The 25,051-nt window shown below is 35.5% G+C and overlaps 1 protein-coding gene across 2 annotated transcripts in view; it reads right to left on the bottom strand.

The window, feature by feature from the left end:
* The window catches only part of GNAT3 (G protein subunit alpha transducin 3), a 303,431-nt gene that overhangs the window by 49,695 nt on the left and 228,685 nt on the right, over positions 1-25,051 (bottom strand). Inside the window, exon 1 of one of the 2 annotated variants that reach the window (XM_015080669.3) lies at positions 12,750-13,944. The exons of the other annotated variant lie outside the window; for it this stretch is intronic. Within the exon in view, the coding sequence (XP_014936155.1) occupies positions 12,750-12,867 (118 nt within the window). The 5' untranslated portion in view covers positions 12,868-13,944. Of the gene's footprint in view, positions 1-12,749; positions 13,945-25,051 lie in introns of those variants that run through there. 2 annotated transcript variants of the gene reach the window in all.

The raw sequence follows: 25,051 nt of genomic DNA, 5'->3' as shown, positions 1-25,051 counted from the left end.
TATCACTTTTTTTCCTGAAGAATGTGGCTAAAGTTTTGTTAATTTTGTTTATCTTCTCAAAGAACCAGTTCTTGGTTTCATTAATCTTTTCCATTGTTTTTTCTTTGTGTGTGTGTATGTATGTCTATTTCACTTATTTCTTCTCTAATCTTTATTATTTTCTTTCTTGTATTAGCTTTGGGTTTTGTTTGTTCTTTTCCTAGCTCCTTTAGGTGTAAGTTTCAATTGTTTTATTTGATATTTTACTTGTTTCTTGAGGTAGGCCTGTATCACTATACATTTCCCTCTCAGAACAGTTTTTACTGTGCCCCAAAGATTTGAGGTCATTGTGTTTCCATTTTCATTCATTTTCATGTATTTTTTTAAATTTCCATTTGTTTTTACCAGATCTTTTATCTTGTAATTTATTTCTAGTTTCATGCCATTGTGGGGGAAAAAACCCAAAAAACAGATGCTTGATATGGTTTTAGTCTTCTCAAATTTATTGATAGTTGTTTTGTACCTAATATGTGATTGATCTATCATGGAAAATGTTCTACATGCATTTGAAAATAATGTATATTCTGCTGGAGTTTTTTTGATATAATCAAATCAAATCAAATTCTGCTGGAGTGGTTTTTGATATATGATCTGTATATATCTGTTACATTTATCTGGTTTAATGTGTCATTCAAAGCCACTTTTTCCTTTTTCATTTTCTGTCTAGATGTTCTATCCATTTATGTAAAGTGCTGTTAATGTCCTCTACTATTGTATTACTATCAACTTCTCCTTTTATATCTGTAATACTTGCTTTGCAGTTAGGTGCCTCTGTGTTGGGTGTATAGATATTTAATATATTGTATCTTTTGTTGGGTTTATCCCTTTATCATTATGTAGTTTCTGTCTTTGTCTTTTGCTATAGTCTTTGTTGTAAAGTCTATTTTTTTCTGATATAAATATTGCGACCCTGGCTTTTTATTTTCACTTCCATTTGCATTGTGTATCACTTTATTTTCAGTCTCTGTGTCTGTAGGTCTGAAATGAGTCTCTTATGGGAAGTATATAGATAGGTCTTGTTTTTGTTTTTGTTTGTTAATCCATTCAGTCATGTTTTTCTTTTGATTGTAGCATTTAGTCCATTTACATTTAAAGTAATTATTGGTAAGGTATGTATTTATGGCCATTTTGTCAATGGCTTTCTGGTTGTTTTTGTAGTTTTTCTCTGTTCCTTTCTTCTTCTCTTACCCTCTTCTCAAGTTATTTTATGGCTTTCTTTAATGATATGTTTGAATTCTTTTTTCTTTATTTTTTGTGTATCTGTTATATGTTCTTGATTTGTGATTACCTGTAGGTTCATATATAATATCTTACATGTAGAGTAGTCTATATTAAGTTAATGGTCATTAAGTTCAAGCATATTCCAAAAACACAAAATATTTACTCCCCCTTTGATGTCATATATATATATATATATATATATATATATATATATATATTGTCATATTTTATATCTTTTATTTTCTATATCCCTTGAGTAAGTCTTGTAGACATAATAGATTTCACTGCTTTTGTGTTTTAACCTTCACATTGGCTTTATTAGTGATTAATCCACTGCCTTTAGTATATGTTTACTTTTACCTGTAAAATATTTTCCTTTCATAATTTTCTTCTAATAATGGCCTTTTCTTTTCACTCAAATAATTTCCTTTAACATTATTTGTAAGGCTGATTTAGTGGTGATGAACAACTCTAACTTTTTTTTTTTTGTCTGGAAAACTCTATCTCTCCTTCTCTTCTAAATGATAACTTTGCTGGGTATAGTATCCTTGATTGAAGGTTTTTACCTTTTAGTACTTTATATCATGGACTCCCTTCTGGTATCCTATGTTTCTACTGAAAAATCAGCTAATCACCTTCATGGGGTTTCCCTTGTATATAACAGTTTTCTTTAGCTGCTTTTAAAATTCTCTTTTTATCATTACTTTTTGCTATTTTAATTATTATGTGTCCTGGTGTGGACCTCCTTGGGTTAATCTTGTTAGGGATTTTCTGTGCTTCCTGGACCTGGATGTCTGTTTTTTCCCCAGATGTTATTACTTTTGATGATGTCACTGAGTTCCCTTAACCAATGTTCATTTTTTACTCTTTTTTCTTTTTGCTCTTCAGCTTGGTTGCTTTCTATTACCCTCTTCCAGATTGCTGATTTGTTCTTCTGTATCCTCCAATATGCTATTTATTCCCTCTGGTATATATATATTTTTTATTTCAGCTATTGTATACATCATCTCTGACTGGTTCTTTTTTATCCTTTATCTTTGTGAAAGTTCTCACTGAGTTCATTCACTCTATCTTTGTTACAATTACTTTGAATTCTCTATCAGACACATTGTTTATCTTTGTTTCATTTAGCTTTTTTCTGTGATTTTTGTCTTAATATTTCATTTGAGACATATTCCTCTGTCTCCTACTTTTGTCTAACTCTTTGTTTCTATGCATTAAGAAGGTCAGCTACATGTCTTCAAAATAGTGGCCTTGTATACAAGAGGTCCTGTGGTACCCTGTATTGCAATGGTCCCCTGGTCACTAGAACCAGGTGCTCTAGGGTTGTCTCTTGTGTGACTTCATGTGTCCTACTGTTGTCACTGAGTTGCACTTGTTTTCTGCCCAGCCCAGCTATAATGCATTGGGTGCAGACACACTCAATGCCAGGGTCTGCTCCCTATGCAGCAAGTTAAGAAGCTTAGATGCAGGAACTGTGGGTGCTCTGGTGCATGAAATTACCTTCCCTTCTCCCCAAGACAGGAATCAGTTTGGAGTGGGGCTGATCTCTGCTGCGGCAGATTGCAAGATGTGGTGGGGGGCTTAGTTTCCTATTGCCTTCGTGCCTCTCCTGGAGTTAAGGCTACTGCTTTTTAAAGTAACTGGAGTTAAACCCTGCTGATTGTAAAACCTCTCAAATTGAAGCCCCACTGTTTTTCAAAGTCAGACCTTCCAGAAACTTGTCCTTCCAGTGCAGGCCCCCAGTGTCTGGGGTGCCTGGTGTAGAATTAACCCACTTGCTTCACTGTGCTTTTGGCATCCCTCCTATTTGTGGTTAGTCTTGCTGGGGGTTTTGTTCATAACTGTGTCTCTATCCCTCCTGCCCTTTTTGATGTGGACTCCCTTCTACAAATAACTGTGGAAGGTCTGTTCTGCCAGTCTTCAGCTCATTGTTAGAATTTGTTGTATACGTATAGCTATTATCTCAGTGTGTCCAAGGGGCAAGGGGGACTGAACACCCTCCTACTCTACCATCTTCCATATACTCCCCTGAAAATCTATCTTTTATACCCTTCACCTTTGGCAATTATTAACGTTTTGTCATGTTTCCTTTCTTTTGTGTATGTGTATGTGTATGTATATATATGTGTGAATGTATAGGAAATAATGTTTTATATATATAAATTATATTTAGAAATAAAATATATATATTATATGCTTATCATTTGTATATCCATTATATTATATATATATTATATATTATATATATATAATATATTATATATATTATATATTATATGCTTATCCTTTATATTATATTATATAATATCCTTTGTTTTGCTGAACCTTTTGAAAGCAGACACCTCACCCATAAATACTTCAGAATGCATGTTATAAGAATAAGATCATTGTTTTCTATAAAATCACAATACTAGTTTCATGCTTGACAAAATTTATATTAATCCAAAGTGTTATTTAATATACACTCTATATTCAAGTTTATCTGATTGTTCCAAAAAATGTTTTCATACCATATATTTCTTGGCTCCCAGATCCAAAGTTTACATGTTGCCTTTGGTTATTATGCCATTTAAATTCTTTTAATTTAGAACATTTCCATTTTTATATTGTTTCTATTTTGCTTTCATGATACTGGCATTTTTCTAAAGTCCAGGATAATTTCTTATATAGTTCAATATTCTGTATTTATCTGATTATATTCAATGTTAATGTTTTAGCATAAACAATACTGGGTTTTTTTGGTGTATCACATCAGTAACCATATGGTGTCAGATATATTTCTATGACTATTAGTGTGTCTGAAAAACTATTTCTGTGATAGAATACTAATAAGCATCACAAATCCATAAAATTCCTAAATACCTTAGCAGGCAAACTGAGCATTTTCACTTGGGAGAAATATTGTGGCTATGTACTATCTTTTCTAATGAAATTTTATTTAAATACTTCCAACTTTATACTTGTTTTAAAACATAATATTTAAAAGATTACATGAGCCTTCTTGGATTTTGAGAAGTATTTAAAAAGTATTTCATCTTTCTTATTAATATACATTTTAGGCTAACAAAGGAAGAAACTAAAATGCAGAATTATGTAGTTTTCCCCAAACAGGCCTAAACTGTCTAAACTTTCATTAATTGTGGAATAGGCATGCACACACATTTTTGTATAATAGAGTTTTTTTAAGGCCTTAGTTAATTACATGGTTATTTTATACATAGTTGATAATTGAGCAAAGGAAAACAGAGGACTGAATATATCAAATCTCTAGTACTCACTTGAGTTGTCCCTCCTAATTTCCAGACCCATATATTCATTTAATAAATATCTCCACTTGATTGTCTTACAAATATCATACATTTGAATGTCCTAAATTATTACTCCTTTCATATCTTCTCCAATCTAATCTTTTTTCTTGTATTTCCCATACTGATGAATAAAATGATCATTATATTCAATTCCACCTTTAATCATTCCTCCCATTTAAAACCCACATGCAGTCAGCCACCATGTTCTCTTCACCTTGTTGCCTAATGTCCCTCAAATCATACTTCCAAACTTGTAATTTCCACCTTAATTTACAATCTCATCAAATATTTGCATAGTACTAATATTGGCCTACCTACCTCAACCATTCTCAAAAATTGTTTGTCTCATAGTATAGTCAGGATGGTTTTTGACCAAAAAAAAAAAAAAAAGAAAAAAAAAAGAAATCCAAGTATTTATCATTCTCATTTACATTCTGAAAACCTACCAGTATCTTCCTATTGATTTAAAGAAACAAGCTCTTTATGGAATGATGTGGCTTTTTTTCACATATCGAATGTATGTCTATGTTTTAGACACTATGAACAATGTACAGAAATATTTTAGATCCTGATTCTGTCATTCTTCCATACTCACATCATGCATGCATGCATGCATTCCTATGCTAAGCCAAAGGAATTCAATGAAGAATAAAACCTGACATGTTGTTTGTTTTCATAGATCTTAGAATACAGATAATTTACAACTGACACAGATAAGAATAAAAGGCTTTGTTTTCTTGTAAACTAATTTGTGATCTTAAAAACTGAATTGCCTTCTTAAGTTCTTATTTTCTTATCTATATAAGGAAAATATCTATCTCATAGAGGTGATTTTATAGATTGAAAACAATAAACAGTTGAACAAGAGAAATATGAGACACATTCTGTGAGATAGAGATAAAACTCAACTTTGTGACAAAACTGCCTTAGGGCAACGGGCAGAGAATGATCACAACGGAGTTAAAGAAGATTGAAATACAGAGTTGATAAAATGGGAAAGAATATAATGGGGAACCTCATAAAATTCAAAGCCTGGGGATAAATAGGCAGCAAGATAAACATGAAAAATAATTTTAAGGTCTCCCAAGATGCAATCAGTCTGCTGATAAATAAAAGAAATTTGCAAATATTGATCAAGACATGGGCAAAAGGAAATATATTAATGTCATTCTTCCAGAGGAGATAATTAATTTCTGATGCAAGGTCCTTAAGAGACAGTAGACATTGCAAAACACAAAGGCCCAAGACAAACCTTGATAAGTGAAGGCACTTAAGAATGGGGAGAGGAAGGGGCGCCTGGGTGGTTCAGTCGGTTGAGCGTCCGACTTCAGCTCAGGTCATGATCTCACGGTCCCTGAGTTCAAGCCCCGCGTTGCGCTCTGTGCTGACAGCTCAGAGCCTGGAGCCTGTTTCAGATTCTGTGTCTCCCTTTCTCTCTGACCCTCCCCCATTCATGCTCTGTCTCTCTCTGTCTCAAAAATTTAAAAAAAAAATAAAAGAATGGGGAGAAGAAGCAAGCCTCAATAAGCGAGGAAGGAAGGGATATAAAACACTTGAGGGTATTGCAAAGTTACAGGATGAAGAAAGAAGAGAGATGCAGAGTGACTGAGGTCTGACTTTTGAGAATTGGAGGTTATCAGGGCTCTTTGGGAAATAATGTTTTAGTAGAGAGGAAGATACACAGGTGAGATTATAATTAACTGAAGAGAATATGGAGTGTAAGAAAATAGAAGCCAGAGCATACACTACTTTGAGAAGTGCTTCAATACAAAAACGGTTTTTAATTTTTTAAATGTTTATTTTTGAGAGAGAGTGCATGAGCACTTGTGTGGGGGAGGGGCAGAGAGAGAGGGGGACTGAGGCCCCTGAGCAGGCTCTGTGCTGACAGCAGAGAGCCCAATGCAGGACTCAAACCCAGGAACTGTGCGATCATGATCTGAGCCGAAGGCAGATGCCACTGAACCACCCAGGTGCTCCAGTATAAAAATATTTTTTTTAATATACTTATGTACGGTAAATTCAGGGAGATTATGGAATCAATGTTTTCCAGGCTAATAGAAATACATATGTCAAGAGGAAGAAGGCAGTAAGAGAAGAATTTTGAAAACGGAACAGAAACAATAAATCATAAAGCAAAATTCTTAGGATATGGTAAAGGATAAAATATACAACACAGAGGCCAAAATTAGCTTTAAATTATTTATTTGTTTGCTTTGAGAGGGAGAGAGAGAGAGAGAGAGAGAAGAAGCAAGGGAGGGGCAGAGTGATAGAGCAGATAAGCAGATGGATTCTGAGCTTGAGTCTGAAATCTTAACCGGAGGTATATTGCATGTGAAATGTATCATGGGGTCATTATCCCATCAGATGTTCATGACCTTCCTCAGGCAGGCTCCACACTGTCAGTGCAGCGCCAGATGCCAGGGCTCAACTCGTGAACAATCAGATCATGACCTTAGCTGAAATCAAGAGTAGGTCGCTCCACCAACTGGGCCACCCAGGCGCCCCAGCTTTAAAATGAAAAGCAAAAGTTCAGTGAGATTTGGAGACAACGTTCTATCACTGGCATGTGGGTGTTCATCTCAAGTGAGGTGGGGGAGCCGGGAACAGTTTTAGGTCAAAGTGATAATGGGTATCCAGAAACAGATGTCCTTGGAGGATTATAGGAAAAAACTAAGAATAAGTAGAATAATTATTGGCCCGGCTAAAGTCAAAATAGAAATTTGTCAGCCAGGAAACAGAAAAGGAGATACCGTTTTATTCTACATGTGGAAATGACGAAAATTGGGAGTATGCACGGGGGTCAGGATTAGATAAGCCCTAAGGGTTGACTCCAGCGTGTTAGACAATGGTAAATGGGGAATTTTGAGGGATTTTCTGAAGTTGAAGTTGTGAATGTCAATAAGGCAGAGGATTAAAGGGACAGGGTATTTCAGAATTGTCAGAGGAACACAGCTAAAATGCTGATTCTAATTGAAGGGGGCAGGGAAGTATACGAAATAGAAGAACTAACTCAACAAGTGTCTAAACGAATGAGATACAATAGAACATAGAATGCTGGTCAGAGATGGAAATCTTCAGATATCTTAAAAAAAAACAATTCTAAGTAGCGAATTTATTCTATTTGAGTGTAAAATACTGAGGCAGGAATGAAAGCTGTGGAATGTGCTTTAAAGCATTGGGATCTAATAAACAAAATGGGTGTTTTTACGTCTTGATGGGTCTCTTCCTCAGTTTCACCTTGAATCCTATTTCTGTAGGTTCAGATCTACACTGATGTATTTAGACATTAGTACTTGGAGAAAACAGATAAGCAGATGGATTCTGAGCTTGAGTCTGAAATCTTAAAGGGAGATATATTGCATGTGAAATGTATCATGGGGTCATTGTCCCATCAGATGTTCATGACCTTCCTTTCTCTCAAAGATTATGCAGGGGTTAATAACTTTTTGTTAGCTGTTCATAGTGCTTATATAAATGATTTTAAAGATACAGTATTGCTTGCTCTTGAATCAATAATTCAGTTTGAATGAAAAAAGTGAATATAAAACTGTTCTGCAATATTATTAGAGAGGTTCTGCTAAATTCGAGTTAACAGGAGTCCTTTTCAGATTATTTAATCTCATTAACAAATAACCATCATTTGACTAATATAGAGTGCCTTAATAAATGGTTTGCATCTCTTATGTGGGAAACTTGAGTCTATGTATAAGATTTGCTGATTATGTGAGATAAATTAACCTAAAACAATCGAATATATGCAAAACATTTGTGGAAGTTCTCTTTGCCTGCTGGATGAATGGACATTACACAAAGCTTTTTGATACTGCCATTTGCCATTTTTTGTAAACAAATACAACAAAGGCCTTGCCTTTGAAATTGTTATGGTGCAAACAGTCCACTGCATTTTGGAGAAAATTTGAAACTCCCCAAATAGACTTTTTCTGCTTATTTTCTCTCTACTGAAAAATAATTTTAAACATTTGTCTTGAAAACATTTGTGCGTCCACAAGATTGAATATCCTTAGACATAAAATAAATTATTTTATAATATTTTGAGACAAAAACACATTATTAGAGCAAGGAAAGGATGGCTGTAATTTGAATAAGCAAAAATTGAAAACATGATTTAGGAATGTGTCCTACCTCTTGTTCACTTATCACTAGTGATCAGAAAGAAATTTATTGGTTGATCTTAAAGTAATGATCCCAGGGGATCTGTTTGTCTGATCACATCCATGGACAGGCATTGACTCTATTGGTGTAATGGAAATTCAGAATAGAATTTCTTACACTTCATGAATTTGTAATCTAGCCAGTGACTCGGGAATACCTCCAGTTTCGTGCATACTCTCCCTCTCATATTTAGAGATACTTAAATAAAAATAAAGACCTACTTGAAAAAAAGAATAAAAATAAGAACTTTGATTTAACGTACATAAAAGGAAACCAAAAGAAAGAAAAATTGTATACATTTATTGACATTCAATTTATTTCAGCTTTGGAAATCTGTTACATAACAAAAATCACATTTGTCTGGATTTTTACAATTTATAAAATATTTTGACACCCTCCATTTCTCTGAAGTTATGTGACTAGCCTGAGGTCACTCAGAGATGTGGAAAAAGCATAACATATGATGAAAATATTAAATCAATTTTTTATCGCAAAGGGCTGCAAAACACATTCTATTCATTTGGAATTATATTCTCTCCATTCTGCCAGATGATTTAGCCAATTCTGCTATGCAGATTTTATTTTACCAATTATTTTGTAACAAGCTTTTAGACAGTGTCAGCATTATAATTCTTCCACTGTCAAACTAGAAAAATGACACGCCTTCTGAAATATCCATTTGTTGAATAAGTGGGACCTTTTGGAAAATTTGAAAATGTTGATTAGCTAAGTAAACATAAGCACATTTAAAATAGATATTCTTTTATCTTTGGACCCTTTTCAAGTTTATGTTTTTAAGAGTCAGATGATTGCATTAATATTTTAAACAATAAAACCCAACACCACCATTAAAAAAATTATGTGATGTTTGTAACATAGCACATAGAAGAATAAAGAATAAGCAGGTTAGATCTAAAAGAAAACTAATGAATAGCCCATGATAGTGCAAAATAACTGGTTAAAAGCTAATTTTAATATCAAAACTGAAAATTGTAGAATGAATGTGACAGTGTTTCAAACATGAAAAAGAAAAAGCAAAGCCAATTTTCCTTATACTTCCCACTGAGCTCTGAATCTAAAAAAGTACAAAAGAAATTAATGTAAAATATAAAGAGAGGGACATAGAAAAAATGGGAACAATCCACAATGATTCTACAATTAAATGGCAGGTACCTCTTTTGAATAGAAATGAAGTTTAATCAAACATTTGTAAATTGTCTCTAAAAATTAACTAAGGAATTCTCCAAAAGAGAACATATTCTTCGTTAGAATTTGTTCTTATTAAAATGTACTCTTTCTGGGGTTTGTTTACAGGCTGATTTTTTTTTTAAAGCACATGACATTATTATTCTGATAGTAATTCTCAAGTGTGCCATCCATGAATGTTTGAGTCATCCCCACTGTTTTCTAGAAGCCTAGTTTTTGCTAAGGAAAAAGATGTGGCATCTCTTCTGTAATTTTACTAAATGTCTGAAAGGCATAATAAAGAGGGAATCTGTCTGCAAGGTGATCCTTTATTTGTAAAATAGCTATTAGATAGCTCTAAATTCAGTGAAATCTTGTGTCCAGTAATTCCAAATGGTACATCTACTTAACAGCACATGTTAAATTTGGTAAGTTGTGTTATGTCCTTAAGCACCTAGAATTTATTGGATAATAAGAGGATCAGTATAACAAATGGATTCTGTCAAAAATATTTTTCAACTTGTATTTTTTACAAAAATTGGGTTAGATCAGGATCTGATCATTACCAAAGCTTAACTGTTTAGTCCCACATGATATACACTCATTGGTAAACTTAAAAGCTGTTGTTTGGACTGCTTTGATGAATGGGAATCTTGTTTCAAAGATGGGAGAAATTAAACAGATTTCATTCATGAGGGGATTTGAGGGTAGGAGGGTAGGAAGGTTTAGGTTAGTTCCACTGAATACTTTTATGTCTTAATGAGGCACATTTTGTATAAAAAATTACAGTTTAGAGAATTTGAGTTCAAGTCAAAAATAAGAATTGAAGCAGAGTTGTTACAAAACTTTGTTGTTTTGAACTTGACAATTGAATGATCATACACAGAACTCAGAGTCCAGAAAAAACAAAAAACAAAAAACTTAAATGTTTGGAGTAAAGTGGAAGAGGAAGCCTTGAAAATTTGATTCATCTTGTGTAAATAAGAAGTTCAGTGCACATACCATTTGAACCCAATAAATCCATACATAGTGTATGGTAACTTTGGAACTGAATTTATGAAGTTATGATTGTCTTGGGAAAGTAGAAGATGAAATAGTGTTCATGCCTCAAGAGAGTTAACCTCTCTTCTTGATCTAACCCAACCACTTCAATCTAAAATTAATTAGTATAGGGGGAAGGGGAGGGAAAAATAATAGTTACAAACAGAGAGGGAAGGAGGCAAACCATAAGAGACTCTTAAATACAGAGAACAAACTGAGGGTTGATGGAGGGTTGGGGGAGGAGGGAAAATGGGTGATGGGCATTGAGGAGGGCACTTCCTGGGATGAGCACTGGGTGTTGGATGTAAGCGATGAACCACGGGAATCTACCCCAAAAACCAAGAGCACACTTTACACACTTTACACACAGCCAATTTGACAATAAATCATATTAAAAATAAATAAATATTCTTATAGACAAAAAAATTAATTGGCATATTGAGAATATGTCTATTCTTTTGAAATTTTATTCAAACATAGGGATTTTAAATATATTTTATCATTAGTCTTATACCACTGTTCTTAGTACAAGAGGGACACTGAATACATTTGTAGGAATGCTTGGCTTTCCCCCTCAACCTTTATTTGCTTTTTCTATGTCCACATTACTTTTAGTCTTGATCAAAGCCTCAGAGAATGCTCTGTAGTGTGAGGGAAAGTATATATGCTGCTTTCATAAGAACTAGCCCCAACATCCTTGTAAGTTACCAACCCCTCGGTGGTTCCTTGCAAGTGCTGTGGCCACAGAACTTGTGCATAAGGGGAGAGATCATTCTCTTTTCTTTGAGGAGCAATTGCTGGGAATCCCACGTTGGGTTTCTGAGACACTCTTGCCACTGGGAGCAAATGAGACACAGTAAAGGGGCACTTAAGATAAAGATATTTTGTGTGAAAGATACACAATTCTGAATAAAATGAAGTCTTTTTGTGCTTAAGCAGGAGGAATACATAACTGATTACATTTCTTGTTTTGATTTCTTTATATAGTTCTTATTTATTTTTATTTCAAAAACATATTTATCTTGTGGCGACCACTACATGTTAGATTTTTTTGTTTAAAAAAATATGCAGCATACAGATTTTCATTCAGTTCATCCAACATTTACTTTATAGTTCTGGTAAAACATTGTTCTGAGTTTTAAGAAGATAAAAAGATAGAAGGAACATAATTCCTGAGCTGAATCAATATATAAATATCCTAAAAGGCTTTAAATGGAGTATTTTACAAATATACAGACAATATCACAGCCAATATTCAGAAACCTGAACAATGTTATTAATATAACTTAAAGTACCTTACCATTAACTGTATAAATAAATTGAGACTAATTGGTTTTAACAGCAAAAGTAATTAAATAACATGTTAAATTTGATATCAAACAACATGTCTCTGTTCAAACAAAATAACCTAACTCTTTATAACTTATAATTAAAAGATTGTTTTCAATATTAAATAACTGATATTCAGAAAATGATTAGGATATGATAAAATAATAAATTCATATGAGTTTTCTTTTACTAATAGTAAATTGTATTATTGACAAAGAAAAATTTAATTATCTCAGAAATATTTGTCTCTGCTTAACCAAAAAGAAAAGTAAATCCTAAAGAAAAAAGTAAACATTTATAGAGTACATTTAAAGCCTATTTAAGTTTCCAAACATGTATTCATAATAAAGCCCCCATGTGGTAATATACCTAAAATTAAAAGTTGAGGAAAGTAAATATAGCATAATTGAAAACATCAGGGTTTTGAAAGAAAGAAGAAAAAAAAATTACCTAATAACAGCAACTTTACAGTTCTTGCATCTCGCTCTGCATCTTCTTGAAGCTTTTTCTCCAGTTCTTTTGACCTTTTGGCTGACTCCTTGCTCTCTGAACTAATTCCGCTTCCCATTTGGGTAGTTTATTTGCCCAAACTTTTTCAAACGGACAGCACAGCTCTGGCTTGGACAGAGGCTGCAGAAGGAGTGCTCTGCTGAGGCTCCTAACAGCCCATCCCCTCACTCTCTGAGATTCCGCTTTGACTAAGGAGATACTTTATGAACTATCACCTGATCTAAGGGTAAACCCATACATCGCTGTGGTTGTATGGCTGGAAGCAGAGGAGGAAATTCATTATGCTTTCAAATTAAATGACCACTTATGGCACATCTTCAAAAACTTGGTCATCTTCCTTAAAGAATAGTGTATAATAATGTAGAACATGGTCGATATCTATACACTAAAGTTAGTGTGCAGTGAACAGTTCAAGTGGATGTTTCTCACTAACAGGCAATATTTATTACTGTGATTTAAAGTTATTATTACTAACCAACAAGCGTGTATCTTCATATATTTGTGTCTTCAAATTCTAGATAATCATTCCAATATCACTCTCCGAATATTTATACTGAATCATCCAAATTTATACTCTTGTATGCTTAGATTATCACTCAAAATTGTTGGGAATCTTCTAGTATTAACTAGAAGACATCCTTTTTTTAATTTAAATTACAATTCTAAATGTAGTTCTTATATTTATACAGACTGTTGTATGGCCACATAGAATTCAACACACGTTGCTCTTAAATTATTGATTTTAACTTCATTGAATCCATCTCTATAAAAGGAGCTTTTACTGCTTGTGAGAAAACCAATCCATCAACATTACTTGAGGGCCCACTTGGTGTAGACACTGAACTGTGTTCAATTTAGGCAGCACATTAAGTCTTTGGGGCCATTAAGCAACAGCTGTTGTGCTGGAAAGACTTTTATTGATTTGGTACCAAGGAAATAAAAAACAATGTTCTTTGAAACAGTAGGCAATTTGGTTCTTCCTGAAAAGTAAAAACAGTACATACATCTAAATATGTTCCATGCCTTTTAACTACCCCACTAAATGTCATGCACTTGAGATCTGTAAGGTTGGGGACAAAGATTAGATTATGTTGTACAACTTTTTATTTATATGAAGTATAAAGCACTTGTTAGGTAGTGTGTGTGTGTGTGTGTGTGTGTGTGTGTGTGTGTATAGAGAGAAAGAGAGAGAGAGAGAGACAGAGACAGAGACAGAGACAGAGAGAGACTAATTGGTTTTAACAGCAATGTCTGTCTGTCTATCTATCTATCTATCTATCTATCTATCTACATTATAAATAGAGTTGGCCCCCTGTGACAGCAGGCAAATCTTTCCATGAATACTTTGGGATTTGTGAATGTGCCCTAACCAGGAAATGGTAGAAGACAGTCAATCCATCAACATGTCAGCGCTAGTCTTGAGTTCTTGTGCAAAGTTTGAACAGGTGGGGTTTTGCATATTCATAAAACAAGGAAATTTTAGGCTTCCAAATTACATACATACTCCTCATTTGTTTACTTTTTCACATAAAATATCAGGCTGAAGGTATATAAGCATAGTCAAAACTCATGGCTTTCATCTCTCCAAAGCCATGTTATGATAGTATAAAGATTTGGGAAGGTAGGTATGCAAGGGTTTGTGCAAATCACGTGGTATTGCTTTTACAATGCAAAGAGCCTGCCCCAAAGGAACAAGATTTGCACCCCTTAGTTTACTTATACTCACCAGTGAACACAGAATTCACTCTGACAGCAATACAAAATAACAAATATTAAAATAAATTTGTTTTTGCCTATTGTTTTTATATCAAAATCAAATACATTTAGTACCTTGAATACACAAGATTCTTGTATGTTTTATAACAATTATGAACTAAGATCATATAATTTTCATTCAAGTATATATACCCCACAACTTTTTGGTGGGGACACACCTGGGTTTGAAAAAGTGTACATTTTACTAAGACTACCTAGGTTATTAACTTAAACTGAGCAGCTCTTTCAGGACTGTATACAACTTTCTGCACTGTATGAAATGATAAACATCTACTTTTCTGTAACCCAGAATGTTTAGTCGTTAACGTTGAGATTATTATGTAAATTTTTCATCAGTGACTAAAACAAACTTGATATAAAATTCAAGGCGTGTCTATATTTAGGGGAGGCAGGCTGGGAAGAGACCGAGAGAAGAGAAACGTTCATTTCTCTGTCTTCTCCCCTGGGGACCTGGGAAACATCTTCACTAATGAGCTGGGGTTGTTAATACAGCTATTAGCCCTGTTGTTGCACTTCGGATTATCGCTTTCTGGACCTAAGAAAATGTTGAAAATAAAATAGCGAATTCCACTAGAGTGGGGAAAAGAGCTTACGAGCTTTGATGTATTCCACAGTATTTGGCAGAGTGTTAGCCATAGGAAATGATCAAAAATTATTTCTTGCTAACGAATTGAGGCCTGGAGTCCTTTCTATTTCTTTCACTCTGCTAAGGTGACTGTACGATTAGGGCTCCTTTTTGAGGTTCAATGTGGGTCTATCTCAACACCTTAGAGATTTTAGAGTGTCTCAAAAAAAATGAATGAAAAAGCTCACTTTTGGTCTGAAATAGTGTCAGTATATACAATTACAACTGTTAGCACATTTACCTTTTTTTTCTAAGCCTTAAAAATAACATTAGTATACTCCCTTTCGGTGGTTAAACTTCATCTCATAGTGAGAGAAAATTGATAAAAGTTGACAATGGGAAAAGGTAACTAAATGAGATGCTTTTTATTCAGGGAAAAAAATGCGGCTAAAAATTTTGTTCTTGAAAACAAACTTAAAGCTATCCAACACACTATAATGTTAGAGTTCTATGTATTAGTCAGCTGAAAGAGAGAGATTGCTCTGTGTACATATACCCACACACCCCGGAAGCGAGAGACATTGTATTGAAATATCATGGTCTTTTAGAATAATCATTGAGAATGACTTCTAAGAACCTTGTTGCTTTTTGATATTTTTGTATCACAGCATCAACCTGACTGGGAATATCTTCTTTTGGAACCAGGTTGTGAAAAAGAAAATTGACTTGAGGTAAAGTACAGAGAGAGTCCTCAGCTCTAAAAGCTCCCTGAAATATCACAAGCTTGTAGGGGGTGAATAATTTTTTTTGGCATTTTTGGTCATGATCTCTGTGTAATCTTCAGAAGAGGATATGAGTCTTTAAAAAGGCTGAGTTGGGGCGCCTGGGTGGCGCAGTCGGTTAAGCGTCCGACTTCAGCCAGGTCACGATCTCGCGGTCCGTGAGTTCGAGCCCCGCGTCAGGCTCTGGGCTGATGGCTCAGAGCCTGGAGCCTGTTTCCGATTCTGTGTCTCCCTCTCTCTCTGCCCCTCCCCCGTTCATGCTCTGTCTCTCTCTGTCCCAAAAATAAATAAATGTTGAAAAAAAAATTAAAAAAAAAAAGGCTGAGTAATCACTATTTTACATTTATAATTCAACATCTAGCTTGGGATGACATGCAATTATCCCCCACCTGCTTTTCATGATGAGATTTCAAACAATGTTTCTGTAGATGTCTCTTTTGCCAGTATTACCTGGGCTTCAAGCTGGAGTTCCTTTGAGAATGTGATATGTGGCTGACTTCAGTGGCTCAGCTCCTTCTGGAAGTTGTGAATACAATTGTAAATACAAATCTGTATTATTCCTTATTTTGTTTCCACATGTTATTGGAGGTGTTGACTTCAGGCTTTGAGTCCCTGGGTGGTTTGAGTCCTGGCTGCCTTAGCAATGACCTTTATCCTTGTATACTCCCATGAAATTCGAGGCAAACCATCTCTCCTTTGCTAATGGTACTCAAATGTGCACTTCTGGGAGCTCTATGCATGGTATCTCCAACAGAGAGTTCACATCTTTGGGGACTTCCTGAGAGGAGTCTTGTGATCTTGAGGGAATAGGACAAAACTTACTGTTTCAAGTTAGTGCATTCATGCAGTACAATAAGTTTACAATACCAGCATTAAGCAGCTCTTATGTCTTCAGAGGTAATACAAGTAGGTATTTTTATTCATTGGAAATGACTTCTACCTTTAATTATTCTATATGTTCTTCTTTTTCTATTAGAACATGATTATATATAACGATTATTGGAAATAAAAAATGATAAAAGCTTAACTGACAAAGATGAGATTCATAATTATTTCCTAAGGGGCTACTTCCTGTCCTGAATTCTGATCTTGTTTAAGATGTTTTTTACTGTCTCTTTAATGTAACATTTCTACTACTTCCTTCCTTCATCTTATTTCTCAGTCACTTCAGTTCTGATTATTACAACCACTTTTTACCTAGGTTTCCTGATTCTAGTCTCTGCCTTATTCCACTGTAACTTGTCTGATTGTGCCAGGTTACATTTACTCAAGCCCAAATTTCATTATTATACTCATATTGATACAAAATCCAAGAACTCCTTAATTGTTATTCTACCCTGCCACCATATACTCAGTAATCTACTTAGCACTAGCCAACTATCCAAATATATCTCCCATTACTTCTCATAACATGTTCTCTATTATAGCTGGGATTTTACATTTTTCCTAATTAGATGTCCCAACTTAGCTTTCACACATGCTTTATTTCCTCACTAGGAATATCTTGCTCTTCCACAGATGACTTTTCCATAGTACTTCTTCTTTTAGAAACTAATATATAGGGGCTCCTGGGAGGCTCAGTCGGTTAAGCATCTGACTTTAGCTCAGGTCACGATCTCACAGTTTTTGAGTTCAAGTCCTACATTGGGCTGTCAGCAGCAGATCCTCTGTCCCCTTCTCTCTCTGCTCCTACCCTGCTCATGTGCCTGTTTTCTCTCTTTCTCAATAAAATAAACACTAAAAATAACCTACTATGTGTATGTATATTCTCCATTATACTTCACAACTACTATCACCCACGAGGTGATCCTTTACTCTCCAAATTCCTAAGAGGAAGCTGCTACTGGTCAGTTTGTTCTTCCTCAAACTAGGAAAGATACTCTCCAGTGACCTTGCCCTCTGCTTCTTTTCTGTTTGCAAGATCCTAACTAAGAGTACATTGAAAAAAATCTTCCTTATTGAAATAATTGGTGAATAGTGAGTAATTGACAGATATATGGTGTTTGACAGCTCTTTGCTCCATATTGGGAATGCATGATTTTCCTTTTCACATGATGGCATGTATGAAATACTACCTCTGGAATTGCAGGAACTTATTTAACAATTGATATATTCAACGATTGTTATGTACCAGGCATGGGAGATTCAGCAATAAACAAGTTAGATAACACCTCACAGGGCTTAAATTCTACTGTGTGAGTATCTATGGGGGCTCACACAGACAATGAACATGATAAATATTTAAAGTACATAGATTTACAGATGGTGACAAGTGTTAAATAAAACAGAATGAACACAAGGGGTATAGGAGTTGTGGTGAGGATGAGAGATTAGAATTTTATATAACTTTTCCAGGGAAGATCTAACAAAAAGGTAATAATTTTATATCATTTGCTAACATCTGACTTTTTTTTTCTTTTCAAATTTTACTTTAAATTCTAGTTAGTTAGCATACAGTGCAATATTGGTTTCAGGAGCAGAATTCAGTGATTCATCACTTACATACAACACCAGTGCTCATTATAACAAGTGACCTCCTTAGTACCCATCACTCATCTGGCCCATCCCCAGCTCACCCCCCTCCACCAACCCTCAGTTTGTTCTCAATCTTTACGAGTCTCTTATGGTTTGTTTCCCTCTCTCCTTTCCCCTCCCCATACGTCCAACTGTTTGTTTCTTAAAATCTGACTTTAATATGAAAAACACATGCGAAAAGCTTACTAGAAAGTGTTTTTTGGAACAATCCATGTAAGTGAGTAAAGGAAGCAATATTGTCAGAAGGAGAAATTATATTGCAGTGCAGTTGCAGCAGAGAACTCAGCTCGGAGAGCTAAAAGGCTGACATGGTCCTTCAGATTTATATTGAAATGAAGCACAAGGACTGGACTAGTATGCCTTCTTTAAGGACCATAGCAGCTAGGGACTGAGTGGGGCAGTACCACAGCCTTCCGTTTGATATTCACTGTGTTAACCCTTACTGTATAAACCAAAAACATGATATGAGGATTTTGCCAACTGCCATGTATATTCATTCTAATTACACATTTAGGGACTTGAGAAATGACTACTGGCTGAGTCTGTGAATCCAGTGGATCCACCTTGATATGGTCCAGGATACCATTTATTACCTGGTTTCCATATGTCTCCATTCTAGCATGATGGCCATTATGCTACTGCTGGTCCCCGAGTATCAAGATCCACTCAGACCCCATATTATATTCATTCTATAATATGGCATGGTGTTGAAGTTTTCTCACTCATGGGGATCTTTCAATATTTGGGTACTGGCTCTGAGAAGTAGCTCAAGTATAGAAATAGAATAAGGGTTCATAACATTTTTTGAGAGCAGTCACTCTTATCCTCCTAATGAATACCCTTGATTTTTCTGGTTGTTTAACCTGAGCAATACTCATATTGCCTGCTCATTTATTTGGGCTTTAAGAACATTCTGTTTTATTAACTATTTTCATAGGTCTCTGCCTGTAAAGGTCTCCTGGCTGCCACTCTGACTTTGACTTTCATTACAGTATTACATTTATTTTGGTTCTCATAATTAAGTGCTAAAACCTGGTCTCTCTTATTTTGGGATCTTATTACTCCTATTGATTTGAGGAAGCCTAGGTCTGTAATTGATTTTTTAATAATCAACCCCTGCCTATAAAGAACTATCTCAATAATGCTGAAATCTTCACTAGAGCTTTTCTCATTATTTTAATACATAGAAAGTTTTTTGGTCACTTCTTAAAGTCTGACTGGTTATCCAGTGTAGGACACCAACTTCTCTAAGCCTCCTATTGCCCTTCTCTACCATTATCATGGGACAACACTATATCTGGTCTGCTAAGAGCCATCCTAGAAAACATGTTAATACCATCTCCCGGGGTGTTGGCACCCTGTATCATAGGAACAAGCTTTTGTATGATACCTTTCCTTTATCCAACTTTATGTCCTCCCTTCCTTTGATCTAGTATCATTAGAAACCAGTCATATGTATAGGTATTCCACATACATGTTGGTTAGTTTGTACATATGTTGGTTAATTTCTATAGCTCTTTCAGTATGTGGGCTCTTTCTTCTTATGCAGGTCCAGAGCTTCCCTGGCCAGGTTATGTCATAAGCAAATTTATAGTTATCGGTCTTTAGGAGAAGTGGGTATAAATCTTCAATAGGTTGAACGTTATGTTATAAGACAAAGGCCTCTGCATTATTGCCATGCAAGAGGGAGTACTAGCCTTTTAAAAGGAAGAGTATACCACTTTTGCTAGCCCAGAGGGTCCAGATCTAAGGATTCAAGATTTTCTGATGCATCAGACCAGGCATTGCTATTCTAAGTCTCTGAGTTTCACTTCTTTCCAATGACAACTTTGATTTTGGTGGAGTAGTCTTGCCAAGGTTGAAAATTCAATCTTCTTTGGAACTCTCCTATTCTTATATTTAAGTCCTACACCTGATCATCACTTTTTCCACGCTTTACTACATGATATGAGAGATTCTTTTTATCCAGTACAAGGCATCTGTGGCTTTTGCACTTTGCATTACATTGGTGATTAATTGCTCTTGGCCTTTCATTGTCTCTCTCCAGTGAATAGATAGTCCACAGCTATAGTCCTTACACTATCTATTTTTCTTAGCTCAAACACTAAGATTTTGCTCGCCTATACATTGTCTATCACTAGTATGCCATGCCAGGTGAAAAGCTTTATAAAGTAAACTGCTACTAAAGCCAAGGGCTGTCAGTGATATGCTTACCACCAACAAAGGGAGGTCTAATTGTTCAGCTGGCTAGAGGTTGAGGGTGTGAGGTAGGTAATCTTTCTCCAGTATGCCATTTTAGAGTGTGCTTCTTAGGAACACCCCTGGTACCAACTCTCTCAGATTAAGTTTCCTGGAAATGGAATCAGACAGATTTACATGACAAAGTGCAGCGGGCAATACCCTTGGCAGATATGCCAATATGGAGTAAGAGTAAAAACTTAGCAAGAGGAATGGTTGAACTACAGTGCATTTACAAGAGGGGATTCAGCTGATCCTGTAAGAAGTCTTTAGCTAGAATGACTCTTCAACTCATAACTGAGAAGGGAGATGAACCCTTACATTCCCAAGTTTTCCAATCACTGGATGTGGAAACCCCTGAATTGTACTCAGGTACAACTTAAATAAAGCCTTGGGAAATACAGCTCCTTTTGGTCAAGGACAATTCCTGAGGAGGGACTCAGCTGTCAACACTCCCAGTAGCTGAAAGAACAAGTGTCACAGACATGAAAGGAATTCCAAGTGGTGCAGCAGAAGTGTTCACTTCAGTAACATTTAGGCAAGGACATCAAAGAGATGAGGAATAAAAAGCAAAGCCATCTGGAGAAAGACAAATCTGAGCAAAGAGAATGGTAAGTGTGAAAGCCATGAGGCAGACACTTGTCTAATGTAACTGAAGAATTGTAAGAGAACCAGAATGGCTGAATAGGGTAAGTACATGCTATTTATGGGTGGGTAGAAGAATAAAGCAGAATTAGTAGGAATGGGGTGGGTGGTCCAGATTATTGAGAGGCTCCTAGTTTAGCTCAGGAGCTACTCTCAGATACTGGAAAAATATTGCAGGGCTAACAGAATTCTGGATAGCATGTTGAAAATTAATTAAGAAAATTTCACAATAAATCAGGTGAAAGGCAACATGATTTAAGGCTAGATTATCACCCCGGTAGCAAATGGTCAGATTCTGGATACAGGTTACAGGTAGAACTGACAAGGTTTGAGAGATGAAGGGTTTGTGAGAAATAGAGAAGCCTGAATAATTGTAAGAACACAGTTGCTATGTACTGATATGGGAAAGATTGTGAAACAAACAAATTTAGAAAGACCAGGAACTCAATTTTTGAATATCATATATTGAAATAGCTATTAGCCATATTAAGTGTTCAAGCAGGCCATCATACATGAGTCTATGAGTGTAGGACTGGCTAGAATATAATTCTGGCTAGAATATAATTTGAGACTCATCAACAGATGATGGCATTCAAAACATTCAAAAGTAGATGATATAATGAAGGGCATATGTAAAGATAGAAAAGAGGTTCAGAGGTTGTATCCAAGGTAATTTAAAGAAGTCTGGGAAGTTGTTGCTAACGTGGAAGAAGTATCAGGAGAACATATCTCCTGATCAGGAGAGGTAGTCCACGCTCGTGGATCGGAAGAACCACTATTGTCCTCCTGGAAGCCAAGGAAAGGCATGGGGTCTTATGAGATGGGAGTGATTCACTCTGTCAAATGCTACTCATCAAGTCAAGAAAAAAAAATACTGAAAATTAATCCTTGATTCCAGTCAGGCCTACCTCTTACATTTCCAAGCCAGAATATTATTCACAGCACACATACTACACATCTAAATATTTATTATAAATCAAGCTAACAACTTTTTCTTTAGTGTTTATTCACTTTTGAGAGAGAGACACACAGAGAGCAAGCAGTGGAGGGGCAGAGAGAGTGAGACAGAATCCAAAGCAGGCTCCAGGCTCTGAGCTGTCAGCACAGAGCCTGACACAGGGCTCAAACTCACAAACCAGGAAATCATGACCTGAGCTGAAGTCCAGCATTAACCAAATGAGCCACCCAGGGGCCCCAAGCTAACAACTTTTAAAAAAAGTATTTTTCCTCTTAAAAAAACAGTAACTTCATAGTGCTGTGAAAAGATATGGTCAAATTTAGCCCACTGAGTGATTTTTAATACCAAAATATGAAAGAATGAAGATCTTGCCTCTCTTCTCTTTCCATTAACTCTGAGCTCTGTCATGACAGAACTCTTGCACAGGCAAGCTCTGGCCAAGCTCTCTTAACAACATACAAACAGCTACCTCTTGGTAATCCCTCTGGACTAGGGATATGTATACTAGTGGTGTGTTCAACTCTTGAGGGGTCAGACTCAAGAAAGAGGCCCATGCAGATCCTGAAGTGGGTTTGAGTGATTTTAGCAGGAAATTATGGGATTTTGGTTTCTTGGAATGTGGTCTAGAGGAGGAGCATAGACTCCAGGTGGGCATTTCTCCTTGGCCTCATGAACTCCTTCCTCTGTGGGAGGTGAGTTCAGACATGAAGGGCCAGAACAGGGATTTCTAAGTTGTGGGGCTCATGGAAGTGGCCCCTCTTGACTGAATATAGAGGTAGTACATAATTTAGAAGTGTTGACCTGGATAACCATGGTTTCAAAACAGTGTTATAAGTGAAAAAAATGGGGTAGAGAAATCAGAGACTGCAGTGGACATTGCTTTCAAGGTTTTCTTCTGTAAAGGGAAGGGAAGGACTGTCATGGCAACTGGTAGGGACATTGGTCAAAGAGGATGCTTTTGTATATAACCTATGAGAAAGAAACAGTGCAAAGGGAAAATGGTAAGATTTGATAATGCATAATAGAAAAGAGACTGTGTTGTTGAAATGATCTTCTTGGGTAGGTGAGAAAGAATGACACGTAGTGCACAAATGGATGGTAGTTTTCTATTAGAAGACTAGACAGTTCATCTACAGTAACAAGAAAGAAGGAAAAGAAAATAAATATTAAAGCAGACAGATGTTTGGTATAATGCTGGAAGGATTCCCATTTACAATTGAGTCCAAAATAATGATCTATCTAGGAATAAACTTAACCAAGGAGGTAAACGACCTGTACTCTGAAGACTATAAAACACTGATGAAAGAAACAGAAGATGACACAAAAAAATGGAAAGATATTCCATTCTCATGGATCAGAAGAACCACTCTTGTTAAAAATGTCCATATGACCCAAATAAATCTACAGATATAATGCAACATCTACCAAAATACCAACAACATTTTTCATAGAACTGGAACAAATAATCCTAAAATTTGTATGAAGCCATAAAAGACCCCAAATAGCCAAAGCAATCTTCAAAAAGAACAAAGCTGAAGGCATCACAACCCCAAACTTCAAGATATACTACCAAAGCTTTAGTAACTAAAACAGTGTGATACCAGCATAAAAATAGACACATAGATCAAAGGAACAGGATAGGGTACCCATACATAAACCTGTGATTATATGATCAATTAATCCATGACAAAGGAGGCAAGAATATGCAATCGGTAAAAGACAATCTCTTCAACATATGGTGCTGGGAAAACTAACATGTGAAACAGTGAAATTGGGCCATTTTCTTTTACCAAACACAAAAATAAACTCAAAATGGATTAAAGACCTAACAGAGAGATGTGAAACCATAAAACTCCTAGAAGAAAACACAAGCAGTAATTCCTTTAACATTGGCCATAGAAACATTTTTCTTGATATCTTTCCTCACGCAAGGGAAACAAAAGCAAAATTGAAGTACTAGGAATACACCAAAACACACACACAAACAAAACAAAACAAAACAAAACACAAAAAACATTTTTGCACAGGGAAAGAAACAATGAACAAAAACAAAAAGGCAACCTAACGAATGGGAGAAGATATTTTCAAATGATATATCTGATCAGGAGTTAATATACAAAATATATAAAGAACTTCTACAGCTCAACACACACACACACACACACACACACACACACACACACACACACACACAGCAAATAATATGATTAAAAATGTACAGAGAAATTTGATAGATATTTTTCCAAAAGATATACAGATGGTCAACAAACCCCTAAAAAGATACTCAACATCACTACTCATCAGGGAAATGCAAATTAAACTCACAATGAGATATCACTTTATATCTGCCAGATAGGCTAAAATAAAAATCACAAGAAATAACAAGTGTTGGAGAGGAAGTAGAGAAGAGGGAACTCTTGTGCACTTTTGGTGGGAATGCAAATTAATGGAGCCACTGTGGGAAGCAGTATGAAGTTTCCTCAAAAAAAATAAAACTAGAATTACCATATGATCCACGAACTGCACTAACTAGCCAAAGAAACAAAAACACCAATTCTAAAAGTTACGTGCACTTCTGTGTTTATTGCAGCATTATTTACAGTAGCCAAGATACGGAAGCAACCCACGTGTCCATCCATAGATGAATGGATAAAGAAAATGTGGTATTTATACAGAATGGAATATTACTCAGCCATAAAAAAGAATGATATATTGCCATTTACAATTACATGGATGGGCCTAG

Source organism: Acinonyx jubatus, chromosome A2 (genome assembly GCF_027475565.1).
Source record: "Acinonyx jubatus isolate Ajub_Pintada_27869175 chromosome A2, VMU_Ajub_asm_v1.0, whole genome shotgun sequence".
Lineage (NCBI taxonomy): Eukaryota > Metazoa > Chordata > Mammalia > Carnivora > Felidae > Acinonyx > Acinonyx jubatus.
This window is presented reverse-complemented; position numbering and strand designations above follow the sequence as displayed.